At 32.0% G+C, this 23,339-nt stretch overlaps 1 protein-coding gene across 7 annotated transcripts in view; it reads left to right on the top strand.

Annotated features, from left to right (window-relative positions):
- The window catches only part of POSTN (periostin), a 33,354-nt gene extending 18,329 nt beyond the window's left edge, over positions 1-15,025 (top strand). For 2 of the 7 annotated variants that reach the window (XM_060288134.1, XM_030882483.2), the window contains 6 exons: positions 473-518; positions 6,604-6,693; positions 7,370-7,459; positions 8,489-8,566; positions 13,391-13,432; positions 14,988-15,025. In XM_060288134.1, the coding sequence (XP_060144117.1) occupies positions 473-518; positions 6,604-6,693; positions 7,370-7,459; positions 8,489-8,566; positions 13,391-13,432; positions 14,988-15,025 (384 nt within the window). Of the gene's footprint in view, positions 1-472; positions 519-3,460; positions 3,542-6,603; positions 6,694-7,369; positions 7,460-8,488; positions 8,567-8,947; positions 9,032-13,390; positions 13,433-14,987 lie in introns of all 7 variants that reach the window. The other 5 variants (XM_030882480.2, XM_030882481.2, XM_060288133.1 and 2 more) reach the window with 5 other exon arrangements.
- Positions 15,026-23,339: the final 8,314 nt, after the last annotated feature.

Here is a 23,339-nt window from a genome sequence, read left to right as displayed (position 1 = left end):
AAAAAGTTTACAGTCCAGCAGGGAAGATAAGACATGTAGATAAGAAACTATAATTTTTCTATTATCAAATATTTTTGCTACAGAATATAATGGAAAGATAAAATATTTGCTTATAAGAAGTTGTCACCAATCACAATAGTTAAAGGTAAAGGAATATTCTAGGATAAATATTGGGTTGAATATTGGTAGGGTTAAAGCACCAGACAACATAGGGAGTATTATTTAATGAACTTTTAATTTGGGATTCACTATTCTATAATTTTTAAAACTCTGAGTAACAAATCCAACCATTTTATGCCATGTTGCCCAACAGCAGGAAATTGGAAGATGATTTATATGAAGCCTTCATTTTTACTAAATATAATGATAGCTTCACTGTCTTTACTTCAGTGAAAATTAAAAATCATGGTGCCAAGATTTTGTTAATACAACTACTACATTTCATGTTACTAAATATAATGTTTATTTTCAGTTTGTTCGTGGTAGCACCTTCAAAGAAATCCCCATAACTGTCTACAGTAAGTACATAATTAATATTTGTCACATATAAGTGGCAAGATGTAAAAAAAAAAAGAAAACCCAAGAATTTTCTTTGTGTTTACTGAGATGATTGATAATCTGGTATTTAGAATTCCAAACAATGGCAAATCTCATGTCACTTGAAACAGGGCTTGAGGTCTGGATGAGACCTCTCAGCCTTGACTACACCCTTCAACTCCAATGAACCACTTCCTCATTCATCTGCTAGCTTGATATAGATATAATTGCTAGCATTGCAAAGACGCAGGGGAAAAAAGACACACAAACATACAAAGAGGAGAGCTAGCTAAAAGGCACTTGAGAGCTATCTGAAAATTCAAATATGTGGACACAGAAATAACATTGCTGAAAGATTTGTAGCTCATTCCACTCTCAAGACCTCAGCCATCTAAGGGCAGGCTGTCAGAGAAGTCTAATATTTATGCGCTGGTGGTTCAAAAACTCTTCCCCATCCAAAACTGGATGAAGGAACAAAAAAATTGTCAGGTGATAAACCTAGAGTTTCTAGATTCCAAGGTTCTTTTATTCCTGACTCTACCAGATTATCAAAATTAAACCTCTACTTCTTAACAATAGCAAAGGTATTTCATTTTCATAAATGTAACTCATAGTATTTCTTATTCAATGTGGCTTTTTCCTCCTTTGCCTTTTTTCCTCTCTTCCGTTGCAGCTTTCAAAGCAGAAATTCTTTCCATTTTGTTTTGACTCTACAATTCAACACTCAAAATGCATCAGTAGCTAAAGCATTGCTTCAATTCCCACATTTATCTTGGAAAGAATTATTCTATTTTATACCATGAGCATCCTGTTATTTAATTAAGAAAATTTTCCTTAATATTTACACTAGATATGGAAAAGGAGTAAAGATGATGTAAGGAGCAAAACAAAAGGTCTGCTGTTCTTACTGATCTTAATTATGTAATAATAACATAAACAATCCTAGTATCAGGCCAGCTCAGCGCTGTTTCAATGACTTAGTTGGAATACTTATAATTCAACATGGTTTAAATTCCAGTATGGAAGTATACAATCTTATTAAAGATATATTTTATAAAAAATGAAAGAATGCTTATGGGCTCTATTCATCAGAAATGCTATGTCATCTTCCTCCACTAAAAACGTGTATCTGCACTACATTTCTTTACCTTTTCTACTTTATCCATGAGAGGTCCACTACCTTTTATATGTCAATGCAATATTTTGCTTACATTGAGCCAAAATATTATAACTCCTTTATTTTCCTCTACTTAAATTGTTCTCACAGAGAACAAGCTACAGTTTGTGAAATTATGCAAGTCTAATGAGTCTTACCTACCTACTCAGCTCTTGAAAGAGCTCTGAGATTTACATGCTGATGTGGAATATTTCTTTAGCTCTTCTCCGTGTATGCAGTTACTTGAAAGCATAGTTCAAACAGAGGTTGAGACTAATTAAACCAAAGATTCCATTTTCATGTTCCTTTATTGACTTGTCTCTAAAATTTTAACTTTCTTACTATGTATTATTCTTGTCCCCCAAATACCATACATTTTAAATTGTAAGGGGGGAAAATGCTCTTTAGTATGTGTTGTCAAATATATGACATTTGAGGTGGAGAGGAAGAAAATCAGTATTTAATCCTCAACCTGTGATCTGTCAAAACTATTTAAGTCTTCAGAAAAGCAAGACTGAAACAAAACTAGGACCCCAATAAACATTCTAAACTTCAAGTTCCTTAACATGAAGTGAAAATTTAAGCTAAAAGTAATTAACCCATTCTGATAGTAGCAGCAGAGACCTCTGTGAATTTGACCTTCATGGAAAGGTTCCTCTGTGGCCAGGCCACCTGTGGAATCAGTAATTGGACACAAAGATTTGACATATTTTAGTTTCATAATTTGAGATCTCAATATGTAAAATCTGAAATAACCGAGACACAGTCACAATTAAGCTCTAGAATCCGTATGAATTCAAAGAGTTGACACAGATAAACATCTCAGAAACCCGAACTGAGAATGTGACAGAAATCCAGACTGCGCTAATATCTCACCTCTAATGCTTCAACACAGTCTGTTATGATTGCACAGATAGCTTTAGTGCTTTATCTAATGAATCCATCTTTTAAGGCTCTAATTAGAAATGATAAAGAGCCAGTAGTAGCTCTGGTATCTGGCTCCAGAGGCACACTTTCAGTTAATCTATACAACCAAAAGCCAACCAAATAGTTGGCTGTTATCTGAAATATATTTTGCACATTATTATTATTTCAGTTGGATGGATGACATACATTCAAAATACATAGCTTTCAGTATAAAAATGATGATGATAAAGCTGAAAATTAAAGCCAATTTAGCCTGTAACTTAAATAATTAAATACATGATCATATCATATTTGTTGCATAGAGCTCATGTCTGGCTGGCTGGAATCCATTTTTACATTTAAGTATTCTGAACTATTTTTGTATTTTCCTTTCTGTATCACTGTTATCAAATGCATGAAAAATATTTTGAGTCTTTTTCTTTCAATGTCTTCTTCTAATTGAGAAAGAATCCAACAATGCAATTTAAGATATTATGAATTGCATGAAATTAATCATGTTTATTTGTCTTTGTTGCTACGCAGCCAATATTTTCAAGACGTACAAAAGAAGGTAAAGAGCTTTAGTGGTGCAGTTCAAAATGATAGATTTCTAGATAGAATTCCTCACTTAGCAAGTATGTATTTCACTGGAACAAATCCAAGTCATTGGACTTCAGAGTTCATCATCTGGACATGAGAAGATACTAGATAATTACCAGGAATATTTCCTGTATCTGACTTCCTGAACATATTACCACATCTGATACCTCAGTACCCAACAAAGACCAAAAAAAGAGAGAGAATTTCGTTCAGGTTGTTTTTATGTAAACATCATTTATGTTCCACTTTCTATACTTTCAGCAACTAAAATTATAACCAAAGTTGTGGAACCAAAAATTAAAGTGATTGAAGGCAGTCTTCAGCCTATTATCAAAACGGAAGGTAAAAATCAATGTTATACATGGTTCCTTAAAAATCCATATAATAGACTGATTTCTATGAATGTATCTACATTCTTTTTGAAACTAACATGCTAAATATTTCTATATCAATGGCATGCTCATTTAACAGCAGAATGCGGAATGTAAGTTATTTAGCAGAGTAGATGGTGCATGAAATGTACTTTCAGTACATTTGCTTGTATTTGATTTCAACTTAATTTACCATTGCATTAGCACTAGTACCCAGATAACTCACCATACAAATAAATCCTAAGCTATTTTTCCTGCACCTAGACTCTTTTAGAGAGTATACTCTGTATAGTTTTGTTTCCAGTCTCCCCACATAAATCTCTTTTATACTGTTGCGAGGTGTTCCAAAAAGTGCAGGCATTTTTGATTCAACAACCTAAGAGAGCACAGAAGCTGTATACTGAAGAAAGCTTTTAAAATGTATATCCACACATGATATATTTTTTAATTAAACCACCAGAAACAGAGGAAATAAGTAGTTGGTGCAGTTGAGTCAAACCTTAGAATCCTTAATTCCAGCCCTGAATGTGTGTCTATATATAATATACATTACATATTCTTATATGTATACATACATAACACATTAAATAGACACATATACTTACATATATACTTATCTCCTGATGTTTCAGACTAGAGCATTAAATAAAGTTACTTTTCTCTCTCCCCCTACTGTGTATGTTAGCCAACTCCAACATCTCTGATGCCCCCTTCATTTCACATATTTTAATTACTCCCAAAGGATCGGAACTTAAGAATTATTTCCATGCCTAAGAATCTTAATGTGGTGACTGGCCACAGAAGAAAGACCAGGTTTTCTTCATTATTCTGTAAGAAGAATAGAAACAGTCTTCCAAAAAAGGAATAGATGATATCCTCAATTGAATCTCAAGAAAACTATTATTGTAATTATCTTTGATTTGGGTATTCTCATTTTACGAATTGAGATGGCAACTTCTTGAATACTTTTGATTCCTCGAAAAGTGTGTCATTACTTAAAACTTAGACATTGGAAGTATGTATGTAAAAGTGTATTTCCTAGCTAGTGAGTTATCTATATTTTTATACATTCTTGAGACTTAAAATTGAGGTATTTGGAATCTGTGCTTTTTTAAAAAAACATACTATACCTATTGTCATTTGAGTATTTGATTGCTCTTATATAGTGATGAAGAGAATTTGATGATTTAAGAAGTTAAATCTCAGAAATTTTTGTTGAGAAAATGTTTCTTGATCATTTTAATGAAAAATGATAAAATGATCCTTGATGTTTAGATTCTTGTACTCTTTTTTAAAAATCAGATTCCCTAAAATTTTGTATAATCACTTGTACACAGCTTCTATAGTAAAAATCATTCACATGTACTATTTTTATTTTCAAAGATTCTTCTCTTTTCTTTCAAGCTTCTTCATTCAACCCATTTATCTTCCCAATCTTTGTGAGCAGGATTCTACTGTATTACTTTTCTTCAATTAGGAACACAATGAAGCATCAGCTCTACTTGAGTTTTTCCTATGAAGGGAACTAAGATGAAAAATGGGGTCAAGTCACCTATGCATTAACAACTCTCCAGTTAAACAATTTGAAAGTTTTACTTTGTGCAATATAATGAGGGAGACAAATACTTATTTTGGCAGCCATTTACAATTGTCCAGTTCTAGAATTACTATTGGCATTTCCTTCTCACTGTTTGAACTTTTGCTGATTCATCGGTAACTCTTGAATTCTTACTAAATAAATTAGACCCCAAGACACAATTTTAAGATGTTTCTTATAAACGGTACCTAACCAAATTTTAGAAGTAAGAATAAATCAACTGAATACATATTGAGCACGTATGGTGCCGGGTACTCTCATAGGTGCCCGCCAGGAATAAATATGAAAAAAAAATTTTTTTGGTAGTAAATCCCTGCCTTCATAGAATTTAAGGATAGACGATGTTTCTGAAATTCCAGTTGAGGCTCTTCTAAAGAAATGTCTATTGGGATATTTTATTAACTCATTTCCTGTTCTTAAACTCCTTAGCTGTTCTTTCCTTTTGAAGTTTCCTTAAAACTTGGGCTTACGTTTTGATACTCAGTGTCCCTTGACCACATAGATCAAATATTATGGTGCAAAATATTTACTGTTTGAATGAACTGTACTCTTGTTTTCATTATTTTAGATTGTCCTAGACTATATAATTCTGGGTAATGGTGTACATTGACAATTTCTGAACAAACAAATAAACCCTCTCAAAGATAAGCCAATATAGTTATATTCAACTGTTGAAGGGTGTCACAGTATGAGTTAAATGTACTGAACTTCTCTAAGAAACAGTCTTGATTAACTAATGTAGTAATCTGCTTTCTAACATTCAAAATGATTTTCTCTGGGAGCAAAATCATTTTGCAAGTCAAATGCAACACTTAACTTTTGCATTTGAAGGACTGTTTAACTATTTATTAGTAAATATATGCATCATTCACATATAGAAGGTAAGTACTCAAATCTATTTTCTCATAAAACCTGAATTTCGTATTTTAAAGGTAGGCATAAAGTTGGGCTTTTTTGATGTTCAGTCTTATGCCCATTAGATAAAAAATGTAAGATATTGACTGATTAAATATTAAATTAAAAATTTAACAAGAAAAGAAAGTAATAGACAATATCAGTATGGTAAAGTAAGATCTACACTAGTTATCATTAGAGCCACTCAAATTTGTTCATACTGTATGATTCACAATGTATAGTCACATATAATATTTTGCATGATCATACTTTACAACTATGAATAAATGGATCAATTAAACATCAATTTAAATGCTAAAGCAGATGGAAGTTATTTTAGTAGCACACCAATAGATTGAGTTATTTGTTCTCATAAATACTGTTTAATTTGAGGACAATGGGAACTGTTTAAAACCGATTTCATAAAGCCTGAAACCACTTTGAAATTTGAGCAACACCAAATGTTGAAATAAATTTCCTGTTCTGGTAAATTTAAAGGACTACATTAACATGATAATTTGTCTCCTAAAACAATGCCTTAGGACCCACAATAACAAAGGTCAAAATTGAAGGTGAACCTGAATTCAGGCTGATTAAAGAAGGTGAAACAGTAACTGAAGTGATCCACGGAGGTGCGTTCTCTGTGTTTCCTGTAGCCTACTGTGAACATTTTCAAACAGTGTTGGTTTAAATATATTGAATATCTGAGGTTTTCTCTTGGACTTTTGTTTTATATAAATTGTGGGAAAACTTTTCTCAGTTACAGATTCTTATTAGCCGATCAGTTAAAACATAGTTTACCTTTTAATGGATATAGTTGGAATTGATTTAACCATTAACTCATCAGTTACAACAAAACTGTCATTACTCTGCATATGCAAGGATGATTATGAAATATAATGAAAACAATCATGTCAATACAAAAGAACATATTGTACTTAGAAGAAAGAGTGGCCATTCTATAAGACTGACTAATAAGTCATTGCTAGGACTTATAAGATTCCCATTCTAATGATGTATAATTCCCTGGACCCTCCCTGAACACTCATTCCACAGTCAAGAGACAAATATGACATGGAGTGTTAGCTTGCTAGTTGGCTCTCTCCCTTACCCAAGATTCAGGACATAACCACTACCTTTTAGACCTCTGTTATATGAATTTATTTGAGATACGTCCCCCAAATTATTATGATTGAATTCTAAATGGCATTGCTGTGAGAAATACATTTAATCATTAAAATGTCTAGCTTATGGCCATTTAGATGCCATAAGGGGATAAATCAAATGCATTTTCTTCCCCTATTTCAGAGCCAATTATTAAAAAATACACCAAAATCATTGATGGAGTGCCTGTGGAAATAACTGAAAAAGAGACAAGAGAAGAACGAATCATTACAGGTAATTTTTTTTTTAAACAAATGTGATCCTGAATCTCATATTGATCAAAAATAATGAAAATGAATAACAAAAAAATAACTGGCATTGTGCACATGAAACACTGTAAAAGAAACTATCCTGATAAAATATCAATACATCATCCTTAATGATAAAAATCACCTGTGAGTGATAGAAGGGATAATCCAACTCACTTGAAAAATGTAGTTATTGTAAAATCTTCTTAGAAAAGTTTAGATTGGGATTATAGTTCTCTACTAAGCAGATCTTACAGGTAATTTTTAACTCTGTATATGAACTATGCCTGGATTATAAAGAGCAAACCATTTAATCCTAAAATATCTCTATAAGAATCATTAAAGAAACTAAGTCATTTTCTTAGTGGTTACTGAAGTCATTTTATTTCTTTTTTGGTAGAAATAATACTAACCCTAAATATGTAATCTATGTTTTCCCCTGAATTGGAAATTTTGGGACAAATCTATAAGCCTGTGTTTTTATTATGAATATGCATGTGTATCATATAATACACTATCTTCACTTTGCTATTTATTAATGAGTTACTAAATCCTAGAAAAAAACCATTCCCTCCTTCGATTTTCCTTTAATCTTAAGGTTTACACATACACATCTACACACCAAAATAATATGCAAGCTTGTATAGAACAACTGATCAATAATTTCAGTAAACCTCTGTATCAGTCTCCCATCAGTGAATTAGTCTAAAATTCTGAATTCAGCTATTTTTTAAGTCTTTGGGAATTCCCTGGCAGTCCATGTTTAAACAAGCAGTCAGCAAATATGGCCCATGCCACCTACTTATGTAAATAAAGTTTTATTGGAACACAGTGTGACCATTCATTTATACAGTGTGTATGGCTATTTGCACTCTAAAGGACAAAGTTAAATAGCTGCAACACAGACCACAAGACCCATAAGGTCTAAATTACTTTCTATGTGACCCTTACAGAGGAAGTTTGCCCAGTCTTGTTTCAGTTCCTTATTATTATTATTTTTTTGTCTTTCCCTTAGGTCCTGAAATAAAATACACTAGAATTTCAACTAGTGGTGGAGAAGCAGACGAAACTCTGAAGAAATTGTTGCAAGAAGGTCAGTATGTCTAGAAGAATAAGAATGTGGATTTCTTTAAGCTATCTATGTCAAAGTCTAAAATAATCTTTGAAGCCTCTTACACTTTCTACTCTATCTCATTCCTTTGTTCTAGTTCCATACCAACACAAGAAAAAAGTCCAAAGATAGGGGATGAAACTCAAATGACAGTCATATTGATTGTTTTGTTCTATATTTGCTATACAGTGTTCAACAACTTTGTAAGAAAATTGGTTTATCAAAAAGTAACACTAAAAACCAAGAAAGAACCAAGTGTTGGTCTGGAATTCATTGTTGGGCAGATGCCATTATATATCACATCACGTCTCCTGCCTTTTTATTACATAAACCAATTTCTGCTATAAACATGTATCCTCTCAGAGGTCACCAAGGTCACCAAATTCATTGAAGGTGGTGATGGTCATTTATTTGAAGATGAAGAAATTAAAAGACTGCTTCAGGGAGGTTAGTAAAAGGGAAACAACTAACCCACTTAACAGGTTCTGATAACTGAGATTTTCAACTTTTTAAAGACTGAGCATTCAGGTTTTATTTTGTTTTTTTTTTTAGTTAGGTTAAAAAAGACAACATCATGTCTGTCTTAACAGACTGATTGGGTCAATGGTGGTTATAGTAAGCGTTATAAAGAAAGAATTACTAGTTTAAACAGTCTTTAAAAAGTTCAATGGGGAGCAGTGAATATTTTTTTGCTTTGATACAGACAACTGTAAAGATATTTTTTGTATGTGAAAGGGGGATACTTTAAAAATTGGTAGTTATTTAAAGAAGCCCAAATTGAAATACTTTTTATATTTTAAAAAATGTATTCACTGCACCCACAACAATAATAAGAGGCATGTTTATGAATTTTTTAAGTGCATAGATCTAGCAAAAAAATTGCATTTAGTATTTTTATTTTCCAAAACTACATACTTGGGAATGGGTTATCTGTTTCTTCTAACAGTTTGAGTCATAATCTATACCTGGAGCTGTAAATTATTTTGCATATGAAATTAATTTTAATATTTAAAATATGGAATGTTCTCTGCCTATGGCGTTAAAAGGACCTACTTTTAAAAGGAAAGAAGAAAAAAAAGAATTCAAAATCTTACACAAACTCTCAATGGTAATTACTCAAAGAAATAGTAAATGTTAATAAAGTATAATTTGGGTAATTGGTATTTGAATAAATTAATTTCCAGTTCATTTTCTTAACAATAAAAGAATTTAAGGTAAGAAATTGTTTTAGAGAAACAAGTATTTAAATTATTTAAAAAAATCAAATATGCTCTTTGAAATATACTGTGAATTGAGAAACACTAAATTGAAGTTTAATGTTTATCCAAAGTATGGTCCCAATGGGTTTTATCCTTAAAATTTTAAAAAATTGTAGTACTATGTCCAAGAAGTTGTAAATTCTCTTGGGACCATGTATATTTTTGGCAATTATTGTTTTATTCTTTACTTTTATATAGGTAGAATCTCTTACATAGTATTGATACTGTTCAGTGATAGTAAAAATAAATAATTTTTATTGAACCAATGATTGAATTTCCCCTCAATAGAAAAATTTGTGTCTGAAAAATACAAGATTTCCTTTCAGACTCCAGGGAATATGTGACACTCCCAAAGCCACAACAGAACCAGTTTCCTGTGAGATCTAATACAGAATTTACTCATCTACCCCTAAATGCTTAACACTGTACTAGAAAAAGGTAGGGATTTGAGGGAAGAGGTGAAGACATGAAAATTAAGTTGAATTCTTTTTTTTTTTCAGTCCTTGCCATAGTAAGCGGCTTTGTAGAATGGCAGTGCTTTGTAGAGAATGAACCAATTAGTAACTGCACTTGTATATATTGCTTTAATTTATTTAGGCTTAAACTTCGGTAAGTATGTTTTCCTCCCCTTCAATAAGCCCCCATTAACAAGTCCATTATAAACGACGAACTAAGTGCTGAAGACTAACTTCAGCCAAGAGAAGATAATACCTGTTACAAGAATAAGATACTCTAATTTTTGTTAATGGAATCCTTCTTTAACTCTAGTTTATGTTCATCCCAAAGGTTGATTCCTTTAGTTCCCAGTATTTGGTTTCTCCACATATTCATAATGCACTGGTTTTGTCAATGTCACAACATAAGTTTTTATCAAAACATTTCCAAGGGTTTTTTTTTTCTCATAAGAAAGACAATATAAGCAGTATAGTTACTAATATCTGGACACTAAGTGGACATGCTAGTTTTCTTTCTTCCAGCCCTGTAAAACCATTGGGTCAACACTGAATAACAAGTGTCTCTTGTCTAGATCCCAAGAGATGCCAATTTACAAAGAAGCTGGTGTAAATAAAGATTATGTCATGCAAGATTGGCTTTTTTTTTCTTTCAGAGTATTGATAATTGATCTATAGGTAAATGTGGTCTTCATCTCAAAGCTTGGAGTTTTCTATCTGAACTACTCATATTGTGGTACATATGGTACATTTTGATGAACTGAGTGTATTCCTCAATCATTTAGGTCATTCTTATTAACATGGCTAAGTGGTCAGTTTGGTACCAATATGATCTGTCATTGAAACACTTCAGACCCCTTAACTAAAACTTCTTCTCATAAAATGTGTTGAGTTTTTCACTCTTGTCTTAGATAGAACTACATTTACTGAAACTACTAAAGTAATTAAGGGAGAACAGCAAAGTAGTAGGCTATGGAGAAAGGAACAACAACAAGAAGTTATCTGGGAAGGTTTTGACAAATCTGCCTGTATAACATGTAAAGATTTATGGCTTCTGTAGAGAACATAGGATCAGGTTGTAGGTCTGGCTTCCAATCTGGGTTCCAACTTGAACTAACTTGTATTATAAATTGATGCTTTCCTGCCTTGCTTTCTTAATCTGAAAAGTGGGGATAGTAATGTTACCTACATATAAATGAATCAATATGTGAAAAGCACTTGGAATAATGTTCAGCGCATATAAACTCTCAGTGATGTTAGCTACTATGAGGATTACGGTCAATTAACGTTAACATGGTCAACAAAGTAATATTTTACACTCTAAATTTCCAAAGTCATAGCCATGTAAAAATGCAAAAATCTTGCAAATAAGTGAGCTGAAGCATTTTGTATGTTTCAGGAAACATGTGGTGGAGAGGAGCATTTTTGTGGGATTGTTCAATGATTAATTTATCTTGCCATATTTAGCTTCTCTAAACACGACCTAATACAAGTGTCATTCAGTTTGAGATGGCAGAGGGCCACTGAGCGCAAATCTGGTTTTCTGCACTTTAATCAAGCTTTTCTTCCAGAGATGTTTGTTTGCCACAATGAACACTTCTTATTTTGATTTTATCATAGCCAAATAATAATAAATCAACAAGTTAGTTAATTGGATATATATTAATTGGATGCTGCCAAATTTATAAAAGAAAATCTGAGTGTAAGTGCTTGTTTTGAAAAGTAATGTCAAAATATTGTTTTAAATTGCATAATAAGTGCTCTTTGGAATTTAATAAGTCCATTATAAACAATGCTTTTTGTTCACTGCTTAAAGACTGGATCCATCTTTTCATGGCAACATTTTATAAGACATTTTTTGTGACCAAGTAAACCTGAAGTTAAGAAAAATATATCAACTGGAGCATATTCCATAATTCAGACTTTTCTATCTCACATAAACTTTCCCTCACTAATCCAACCTAATGAGGTTTTCTCTAGTTCTGTATTTTATTATGGTATTAATATAGTGTGATAAATGGTTATGTATCTTATATTCTGGGGGGAAAAAAGACATGTTGGAAATATGCTATGCAGACAGAAACAGAATTCTTCAAAAAATGCTTAATGTTTCTTTCCCTTTTTTTTAAACTTGATATTATACAGCCCACAATACTGTTGGTGATAGTCTCATGTCTTATTTTTCATGGGATTTCAGAGAATTGAATATATATATAAAACAAAAATTTTGACTTCATTGTTGAGTATAGATGATACATAAAAATCAAGAATTCAAAACTTGGAGTAAAAAAGGTAAGCAGAGAAAGAAAGTCGCCATAGGGACCACACTTATTCATTGATCTCAAATGTCCAACGACAGAGTGAAAATGTGAATTTAGGTTGACCAAGTGGTCTTGACAATGATTTAAAAGAAAAATGAGGAATTGGGAAGTATTTTGCAACTATAACAACAAAAAACTGCATTGTTATGAGACACTTAAAATTCTAAAATAAGAAAGATTTTATTATTTTTAGCTACTTAACTTTTAAATGGTCTTGTAGGATTGGAATTAAATTGGGGAGTATGTTGGCACACACTTCCTGAATTGCTTACTGGTATATTTCTAGAGTTATGATATTTTGTTGTCCTCATGTATTATAAGTTGATCATAGATTAATTTACAATGAGAATTTTACAGAGGCAGAAGTCTGATACATCACAAATAGGAATGACTGGAAAAAATGAGTGGATATCTCTGGGAAGATACTTCTGCTAAACTTTATAGAATGTTAGACATCCTTTCATCATAAAGTGATGCTTTTCATAAAAAGGGTGAAAAAGTCATGTAAGTCACTCCATGCAACAATGGAACATCATCTGGGGTGCTACATGCCATAATAAAACAATATGTTTTGCAAATAGTAAACATTCATTATGATATATGGAAAACAAACGTCTGTTTGTTGCCAGTGCAAAAGTCTCACTACTCCAAAAGAAATCTACATGTTTACATGATGTTTATTTAAAACTTTATACTCTTCTGATCAACTATGGTTTCCTGTCTCATATTAGTCATAATTTCAAAGTATTTTTAACTAAAGCTATTTAATTTCAGACACACCTGTGAGGAAGATACAAGCCAACAAAAGAATTCAAGGTAAATATATTGACTATGGTAATTTGCATATATGACAAACCTTTTGTTATATTAAGACAAACCAAAGAAAAGGAGAGTATTCTAATATATTTTATTTTGAGCAAAGTATTCTGATGATATGAATCAGAAAATAAATCTTTCACTATTAATAGAATATAAGAAAAACAAATGTTAAAAGAAAGGCAATTATACTCATGTAAAGTGCTAGACATACTGAACCACTGAGGTAGACTCAAGTAGAATTAATTTGAAAAGAAACCCTTGAATACCAGAGTTGAGCAAAAATGGGTAGCAGGTAGACCTGAACTCTGTGAAACTATTATTTAAAATGAGGCTACAGTTTGAGACAAAAATAAATTCAAAACTGTATCTACTGTACACACATAGAAAATGATTAATATAGGTACGTACAAAATTTTGATATAATGTGTAGGTTATATACATGTATATATCACCCATGCACTATAATTTTCTTTATAACTTTATTTATGTGCATTTTCTAATCTTCCACATAGGTTACCTTACATTCTGATGCATTCAAAACTCAAAGATTTCCCTTGTGGAACTTAAAATAATTACATATTTGGAATTTCTAAGATAATTATATACTAATAGTCAAAAGAAGTTGAAGGCTTATGAATGCATTATAGGCATATCTGATTTTAACCCAGTCCAATCTAGACATTTGAAACTAAAGACTCAATTGTACACATAATTTTTTTTTTATTGGAGTAAAATTGCTTTACAATGTTGTGTTAGTTTCTGCTGTACAATGAAGTGAATCAGCTAAATGTATACCTATATCCCCTCCCTCTTGGACCTCCCTCCCACCCACCCCCCATCCACCCAACTAGGTCATCACAGAGCACTAAGGTGAGCTCCCTGTGCTATAAAGCAGGTTCCCACTAGCTATTTTACAAATGGTAGTGTATTTATGTCAAACAATCTCCCAATTAGCCCCTCATTCCCCTTCCCCACCCCATGTCCACATGTCCATTCCCTATGTCTACATCTCTATTCCTGCCCTAGAAATAGGTTCATCTGTAAGATTTTTCTAGATTCCACATCTATGCATTAATATACGATATTTGTTCTTCTCTTTTGGGCTTAGTTCACTCTGTATGACAGACTCTAGGTCCATCCACATCTCTACAAATGACCCAATTTTGTTCCTTTTTATGGCTGAGTAATATTCCATTGTATATATGTACCACATCTTGTTTATCCATTCATCTAACGCAGGACATTTAGGTTGTACACATAATTTTTAACTGAAGGCTTTATCACAGATTTCTTCTAAACATGAAAATTCATCCAAATTTTCTAAGGAACTAAAATCATCACTTTAAATTATTATTTTCATATACCTTTGATCAAAAGAGGACTTGGTTTTATCATCATAACCAGAATATATTATTAAGAAAACAATCTAACATTTATTATAATAAGAAATGATGGTCTTTTATAGATATAGTTATGCATAAAATATCATATTCTTAAACACTATAGTTTCATCACATTTACAATCTATATGCTCTCCCTTCTTCCTAATCAGGATCTAGAAGACGATCAAGGGAAGATCGTCCTCAGTGAAAATCCAGACACCAGACAACAAAGTTTACAAAGTCCTAAATCAACAACCTGATCTTAAAGGAAAAATATGAGAGCCACGCTGACGTGAAGAAATGAACCACCAGCACAAAAAAGCAATCACTGAACAATTCTGAATGCAAATATAGTATTTTTTTTTTCTGAATGAGAAACAGGAGGGAAATTGTGGGCTTAGCCTCCTGTGGGATAGAATCTGAGGGAAACGTAACAACCTTACAGGCTTTTACATCCTGACATTAAAATTTCTGGCTAACTCTGGAATCCATGAGAGAAAATCCTTGCCACTGGATTAATTACAGTTCAAATCTCAGAGTGGTGAGCTGTTATCCCCTTGAGAAGATTGAACCTTGAATAATGGATAGATAAAATGCATGCAAGGAGTTACCTCTCAATGGGAAATGGATAAATAAAAATGGGTGCTTAGTATAAAAAAAAAATAAGAAAACCAAAACTTTTGTATCAAAAAGGTTTGCACATTTGTAATACAATGTGGGTTTACCAGAAAATTATGTTATTTCTACAACTAATTTTGTACTCTTGAAATGTTTGTCTTATGCTTCTTGCAATACATATTTTTATCTCAAACATTTCAATAAATCCATTTTTCAGGTATAAAAAGAATTACTTCAAAGTGGGTAATTCAAAAAACTCAAGGTTTAAGTTAATAAGAGGTTTGGACTTGGGAACAGGACTTTATACCTCTTTTTTTTTTATATAACAAATACTCATTAAAGGAAATTGAATGAATTTAGTGTTTTTCAAATTTTTAAAACTATTATGATATATAAATAATCATTATACAATGAAGCAATAATTAAACATCAACTGAGTACATAATATAACCCTGGAACTGTGCTAAGTTATGAGGATTCAAAAGAAGAATTAGACAACTACTGTCCTCAAAGGGTAAAAAGACAAATCAATAATCCACAATTTACCATGGGCTATAATAGAAGAATAAACAGCACTACAGGAGCTCAATTAATTATTCCTAGGCTTAGGCTAACATAGAAGGAGCCAAAGAGATGCCCTTAACAGAGACTTGAAGTAACATAAGAGTCTGCTACATGAAAAAGGAGGGACAGAAAAATATTGGTTTGCTGAGAATGATAAAGAGATCAGTTTGATCTACTCAGATCTCAATAAATGTCATCCTTATCTTGGACTAGAGATAAGAGCAGACAGGGAATAGAACCCATACTGCTGAGAAACTGACTTGTGATAGTGTGATAAATTATATCATGCATTGAAAGTTGGTCATTGAGAGACTATAAAACTGAGGAAGACCAAACTAAAGATACCTCTTGGATCAGAGGCTCAGCCCTAGAGTAATACTAAAGGATCTGAAAAGATTTGAGGTAGCTGAAAAGCATTGGTTCTTTGAGGAGCAATTGAGGTAAGGAAGTGAGATATAAAGTTCTAATGGTGCCACTAACTGCGGAAGTCTGGGTAGCCTGGGTTTTCCAGAATGTTTCCTAGTCTGGACAGTGGTGAGATTTATGCCTAGCATTTAGAGCCCTTGCCAAGAAACAAAATGTCCTACCAACTCAGTACTCATGTAGGGAATCTTTGGACTGCAATCTAAACTGGACAGAGTGTGGCTGTGTTTTAACCAAAATGATTCAAAGGAAGTGGTTACGTAAGGTGGTGCTGGTAGAATATACTACATCATCATTAACACAGATGGCTATTCCAGACAGACAGCATGTTGTTAATAATCCTCTGGAAGATCACAGGTTGATTGAATAGAACAAAGAGTATATGGATTCATTCAGTTAGCTCCCTTCAGGGTTTGCATTTGATAATGAACCAGGTGTTGCAAAGTTCGACTTTGAACATGGTCATCGGAGACAGTAGGGATGAAACCGAGGGATATTTTTAAAGACTGTTACCTTTAATTTTAAGGCCCTGATGGGTTTTTTTGTACCATAGGAGAAAAGAAATCAGTATTTGAGAGTATACATACAAAAATCTAGCATGTATCTCTGGGAAAAGACAGCCAAGTGACATATGCAAATATAAAGATAAAATTTAAAGAGAAATTATTTATAAAATAGAAATAAATACAAATAAAAAGAAAGAAGGTTAAAACATATGAAAATAAACAATAATTTAAAACTTCAAAATAAGAATTTAAAATATGTAGGTAGATAGATCAATAGATAGATAGGTAGATAGATATCAATCTTCCTGGGACACTTTCTACAAATCAAAGCTGCAGAGTAGTACGTGTTTTACACACAATATTTATTCCTTTAAAAATTCTCAAGAGTCTTATTATCTCCAGTTTCATAAGAAAAACATGAGGCTCAATGACTTTACGTAACTTTTCTTACTTCTTTTGCACTGTACTCTTAAATCAGGCCATCAATCAGCTTACAACATGCCCATTACCCAGCAAGCATAAACTTGAATAGAGCAAACACATCTGTTTTTGAAATTGTGCTTACTCTGCACTACTTTATTTCAGCTCCTCTTCTAACCATCCTCTGCATAAGTGGCATTAAATTTAAGGCTGAATTTTAAAATAAGCCCTTCTAGTCAATCCTGATGCACAAGGTCCACCATCCTAACTTTGAGAAATATCGCTTTATAGAGATTTCTGCTGAGACCGTAGTATCCAAGCAACCAGTGATCTACTTTCTGTCACTATAGACACAGCATTTTCTAGACCTTTTATAAACTGAATCACATAGTATGCATGGCTTCTTCTTTGTCTGGCTTTCCTTTCTCTTGGATTAATATGTAGGAGTGGAATGGCAGGACCAGACGAAAGGAATAGGATTAAAGTTTTAGGAAACTGCCAAATCATACTCCAAAGGCGTTCTATTGTTTTGCATTCCCACCAGAAGTGCATGAGAGTTCCTGTTTCTCTTGCCAACACTTGACATGGTCAGTCTTTTTAATGTTAGGTTTTCTAATAGGTGTGTAGTGGTATCTCATTGTGTTTTTAATTTGCACTTTCCTAATGTATGTTTTTCATCTGCTTATTTGACATTTGTATATCTTCTTTGGTGAAGTGTCTGTTCAAATCATTTGCCAATTTTGAGTTGTTTTTTAAAAAATTATTATTGAGTTGAGAGTTCCTTATATATCATGGATACAAGTCCTTTATCAGCTATATAAGGTGAAAATATTTTCTTATAGCATGGGACTTAACTTTTCATTCTCTTAGCATTGTTTTTGAAGATACCAAAGCCTATTTTCTTTTTTTTCCTTTTATGGATTTTCCTTTTGGTGTCATATCTAAGAAATCTTTTATTAACCAAAGATCACAAAAATTTTCTGTTTTCTTTTAGAAGTTTTTATTAGAATTAGGTTTTACATTGATGTATATGATCCATTCTGAATTACTTTTTGTTTATAGTACAAGGTATGAACCGAGGTTCTTCTTTTTTTCTATACATAGCCAATTATTCCAGCACCATTTTCTGAAAAGACTATCCTTTGTCTACTGATTTCCTTTTATACCCGTGTCAAAAATCCATATATTTGTGTATATATTTCTGTTTCTTTCTATTCTCTTCCATTAATCTATTTGTCTATCTTAATTGAAAAGTCACAATGACTGGTTTGAGATAAATCAATCAATCTGTTAGAATTAGTACTCCAACTCTGCTCATATTTCTCAAAGTTGTTCTGGTTATTTTAAGTTTTTACATTTCCAGATGAATTTTTTAATCAGTTTGGCAATTTCAACCAAAAAAAACAGATATCTGCTGGGCTTTGAAATTGTGTTGAATCTATGGATCAATTTGGGGATAATCAAAATCTTCACAAACCATGAACAAAATATATCTCTCTGTTTGTATAGGTATTCCTTAATTACCTTACCAATGTTTCATTATTTTAAGTGTACAAGTCTTGCACATCTTTTTGTAGATTTTCCTTAAGTACTTGATATTTTTGATGGTATTATAAATGGCATTGTTTTTATTTCAATTGCTGACTGTTTATTTTCTGTGTATTGATCTTGTATTTTGCAAACTTGTTAAAATCACTTATTAGTTCTAGTGACTTTTTGTAGATTCCATCATGTTTTCTACATTGACAAACATGTTGTCTTCAAATAAAGACAATTTTACTTTTTCCTCTGCCATCTTAATACCTTTAATATTTTCTTGCCTTACTTCATTGGTTGAAATTGAATAGTAGTATAATTTAGAATAGAAATGGCAGGAGTGGGTATTTTTTTGCTTCATGATCTTAGAGGGAAAACATTCATTCATTCTTTTAGCCTTAAGTATGATGTTTAGTTTCATGTTAGCATCACTACTTTTTCATAGTTCTCCATTATCAGGTTGAAGAAAGTGACTTCTATTTCAAGTTTGCTGAGAATTTTTATCAGGAATGAATGTTGAATTTTACCAAATGATTTTTCTGCATCTATTGGGATGATCATGTGGGTTTTTGTTTTTGACTTTTTTCAGTTTGACAATATGGTGAATTGAATGGAATTAATTTTGAATGTTTTGGATGTAAATCCTTCATTCCATTCATCTCTTTCATTCTGGGATGAATTCTACTTGGTCATGATATATTCAATTTATGAAAGCTTTAACAGTTTTCACATGTATGTTCATGAGAGATATTGGTCTATAATTTTCTTTTATTGTAATCTCTTTGCCTGAGTTTGGTATCATGGTAATGTAGACCTCACAAGATGAGTTGGGAAGAATTTTGTTCAGTTTTTAGAAAGTGTTTTGTATAGAATTGATAATATTTTCCTCCTTAAATGTTTGATAGCATTGATACAATCAAGGCTTGCAGTTTTCTTTAAAGAAACAACTAAATATCCAATTTCTTTAATAAGTATAAGGCTATTCAGATTACCTATTTTTTCTTGAATGAGATTTGGTAGTTTGTGTCTTTCACGGAACTTGTCCATTTTACACCATTTTGAAATTTATTGGCACAATGTTGGTCAAAATATTCCATTATTATCCTTTAAATATCTTTAGTGATGGCACCTCATTTATGCCCAGTTCTGGAAATTTGCGTCTTCTCTCTTTTTCTCCTAACCAGTCTAGCTAGCCATCAATCAATTTTATTGATTTACTCAAATAAGCTTTTGATTTCGTATGTTTGTCTGTATTGTGTTCCTATCTTCTATTTCACTATTTTCCACTCTTATCTTTATTATTGTCTTTCTTCTGCTTTATCTGGTTTTAATTTGATCTTGATTTTCTAATTTCTTAAGGTAGAAGCTGAAGTCACTGACTTAAAAACTTTCACTTTTCTAATACCATACTTTAGTATTATAAATTCCCCCACTAAGTATTGTTTAGTGGTCTCTCACAACATTTCACATGTTTTAAAAATTAAATTAAATTCAAAGTACTTTCTAATTTTCTTTCTATATATGTTTAAAAGTTCCATTATCTTTTTAAGATATTGAAATAATAAGAAAAGTATCTATTTACATGTGTAGTGATGATTTCTCATGTTCTTTGTTCCTTTGTATAGATCTATATTTCCATCTGGTATCATTTTCCCCTTCCTAACATTTCTTTTAGTGCAGATCTGCTGGCGATAAATTGAATTTTTCTGTCTAAAAAAATCATTATTTTGTCTCTGTTTTTGAAAAATATTTTTGCAGGATATGCAATTCCAGATTGCCTTTTTTAAATTTATAATGCTTTAAAGATGTTACTTCACTGTTTTCTTGCTTGTCTCATTCTTATTTGCTCTGTATTTAATATGTGCTTTTTGCTTTTTGATTATTATGTGGATTGGGGTGGTTTATCTTATGTTTTTGTTCCTAGGATGTATTCAGTTTCTTAGATCTGTGATTTTAGGATTTTTATCAAATTTTATTTTCTTCAGTTATCAATGATTTGTTCTGTCCCCTCCTTTCTGGGATTCTAACTACATATATTAGACTACTTTTAAGTTGTTGTATAGCTCACTGTTACCCTTTTTTCTTTTTTTAATTTTTTTTTTCTCTGTGCATTTTTATTTTAGAGAGTTTCTAATTTTATGTCTTCATGTTCACTAGTCCTTTCTTCTGCAATGTGTAACTTGACCCTGAATCCATTCCCTGAATTTTTCATTTCAGACATTATAGTTTTCATCTCTAGAAATTCAATTTGGCTTTTTTTTATATTTTATATGTCTCTCCATAACTTTTTGAACATATGGAATATAATTATGGTAACTATTTCAAAGTTCTCTGCTATTCTAACAATGTGCCAACTCTGAGTCAGTTAACTGATTGAATTTTGTCCTCATTATTCCCCATATATAACTTTGCATGCTAGTAAACTTTGATTGGTTCCCGGACACTGTAAATTTTTCTTGTTGGATGCTAGATATTTTGCATTCCTACAAATATTCTTGAATATTGTTCTAGGATGTAGTTAAGTTTCTTGGAAACAGTTTAGTCCATTCGGGTCTTGCCCCTAAGATTTGTTAGGCAGTGCCCAATCTGTATAGTCTGAGGCTAATTATTCCCTGCTATTTAGGCATGGTCCTTCTGAGTACTTTTCCCAATGCCCAATGAATTATGAGGCTTTCCAATCTGACTGGTGGGAACAGGTGTTATTCTAGGCCTTGTGTGAATGTGAGGTACTGCTTCCTCTAATCTTTTCAGAGGTTTTTTTCCTCTGTTCTCTATTAGTTTTCTAATATTAATGTGATTACTAATTAATAAATTATTTCTAATAATTTTCTAATATTTCTAATCATGTGCTGATGATTACCCTGCTGAATACTCATGGAAGCCCTCTGCATATCTTTAAAGTTCTCTCTCTGTGCAGCTCTCTTTACTCTGGTCCTCTGTCCTGTGAACTCTAGTCTTCTTAGTCTCCCTTTACACTCAGCTCTATCTCATCACTTCCATGAGTCAGCCAGGCTCCACCTGGATTCTCCCTTCCTGTACTTCAACCTGACAAGTCTTTCAGAACATAACACTGGGACAATCATAGAGCTCACTTCACCTGTTTCCTGACTCTTAGGCATCACTGTCATTCGTTGCCTGATGCCCAGGCACCATTCTAGAACATTCTTTGGAAATTTTTCTCTGTTTTTTTTTTTAAATTGTTTTAGTCAGGAGAGTAAATCTGGTTCCTGTTATTCCATTTTTCCTGCAAGTGCAAGATCTTCTCTAATTTAATTTAGTTATATTAATTCCATTTCATAATCATAAACTGCAACTCTAAATAGGAGCAGCCAACTGGAAAATGTTAATCATAAGAAGAGCCAGATGGAAACATGTTGATGGGATGCACACAGATCTATCATAAGTAACAGAAAAAGAATTCAAGATGAAATATCTTACAGCTACTAACGTTGCTATTCAATGTGCACATGCACTCACATATACACCAATAAGAAATTGTCTATGTCTACCTAGAGGGGTGAGATAGGGAGGGTGGGAGGGAGATGCAAGATGGAGGAGATATGGGGATATACGTATATATATATAGCTGATTCACTTTGTTATACAGCAGCAACTAACACAACATTGTAAAGCAATTATACTCCAATAAAGATGTTAAAAAAATGCTAGAGAGACAATTAAAAAAAAAAGAAATTGTCTAAAGGAAAATGGAAATTGAATTTTATTTATTGAAATTTCTTTTTATATTCATCTGAACAGTTACTTCTTTTTATCTATAAACTCTGAAAATAACATTTCTTAAAGTTTTAAGCACTTATTTATGTTAATTGAAAATAGCCTCATTGTCTTCACTTCTGAGAGTCTCTGAAACGTCTTACAAAACATCTTACAAACATTAATGTCTGTAATGTCTTACAAACATTAAATATTCATTGATGAGATTTCTACGCAATATGATGAGAAAAGACTAGTAATTTTCTAGCCAACCTAGGTTCTAAAAACAACAATTGGAAAACTTAGACCATATGTCAATAAGGCTGTTGGATGACTTTCATTTTTAGCAATAAAGTCATTAACTAATGAATTTCTTAAACTTTAATGAGGTCTCACAAAAAGTTGTGGAAATACAGAAAAAAATCTGAAACATAAAAGGTAATTATGGAACTTCATGAAAGATAAATCAAAAAATTCCATAATTACAATCTTCAAGGGGTTGGTAAGAACAGTTAGCTTGAAAATATAAGAAATAATCCATGAGAATTAAAAAAAAAAAAACTGGACAGAAACAGGGTCAGTAAACAATGTGTAGATTAAGGATCCAGCTCAGTTGAAGGAATTTTAATAAGTCCCTCCTGAATGAATTATTCCTGAAAATTAATCCCAACTTAATTTTGTTAAACTTTAGAAACTATTTATTAGGTTAAGGCTCTATTATAAAAATCAACCTGGATTTTT

This window comes from Globicephala melas, chromosome 18 (assembly GCF_963455315.2).
Source record: "Globicephala melas chromosome 18, mGloMel1.2, whole genome shotgun sequence".
In the NCBI taxonomy this organism is placed as follows: Eukaryota; Metazoa; Chordata; class Mammalia; order Artiodactyla; family Delphinidae; genus Globicephala; species Globicephala melas.
Note: the sequence above shows the minus strand (reverse complement) of the source record. Positions and strands in the feature narration are given on the sequence as shown.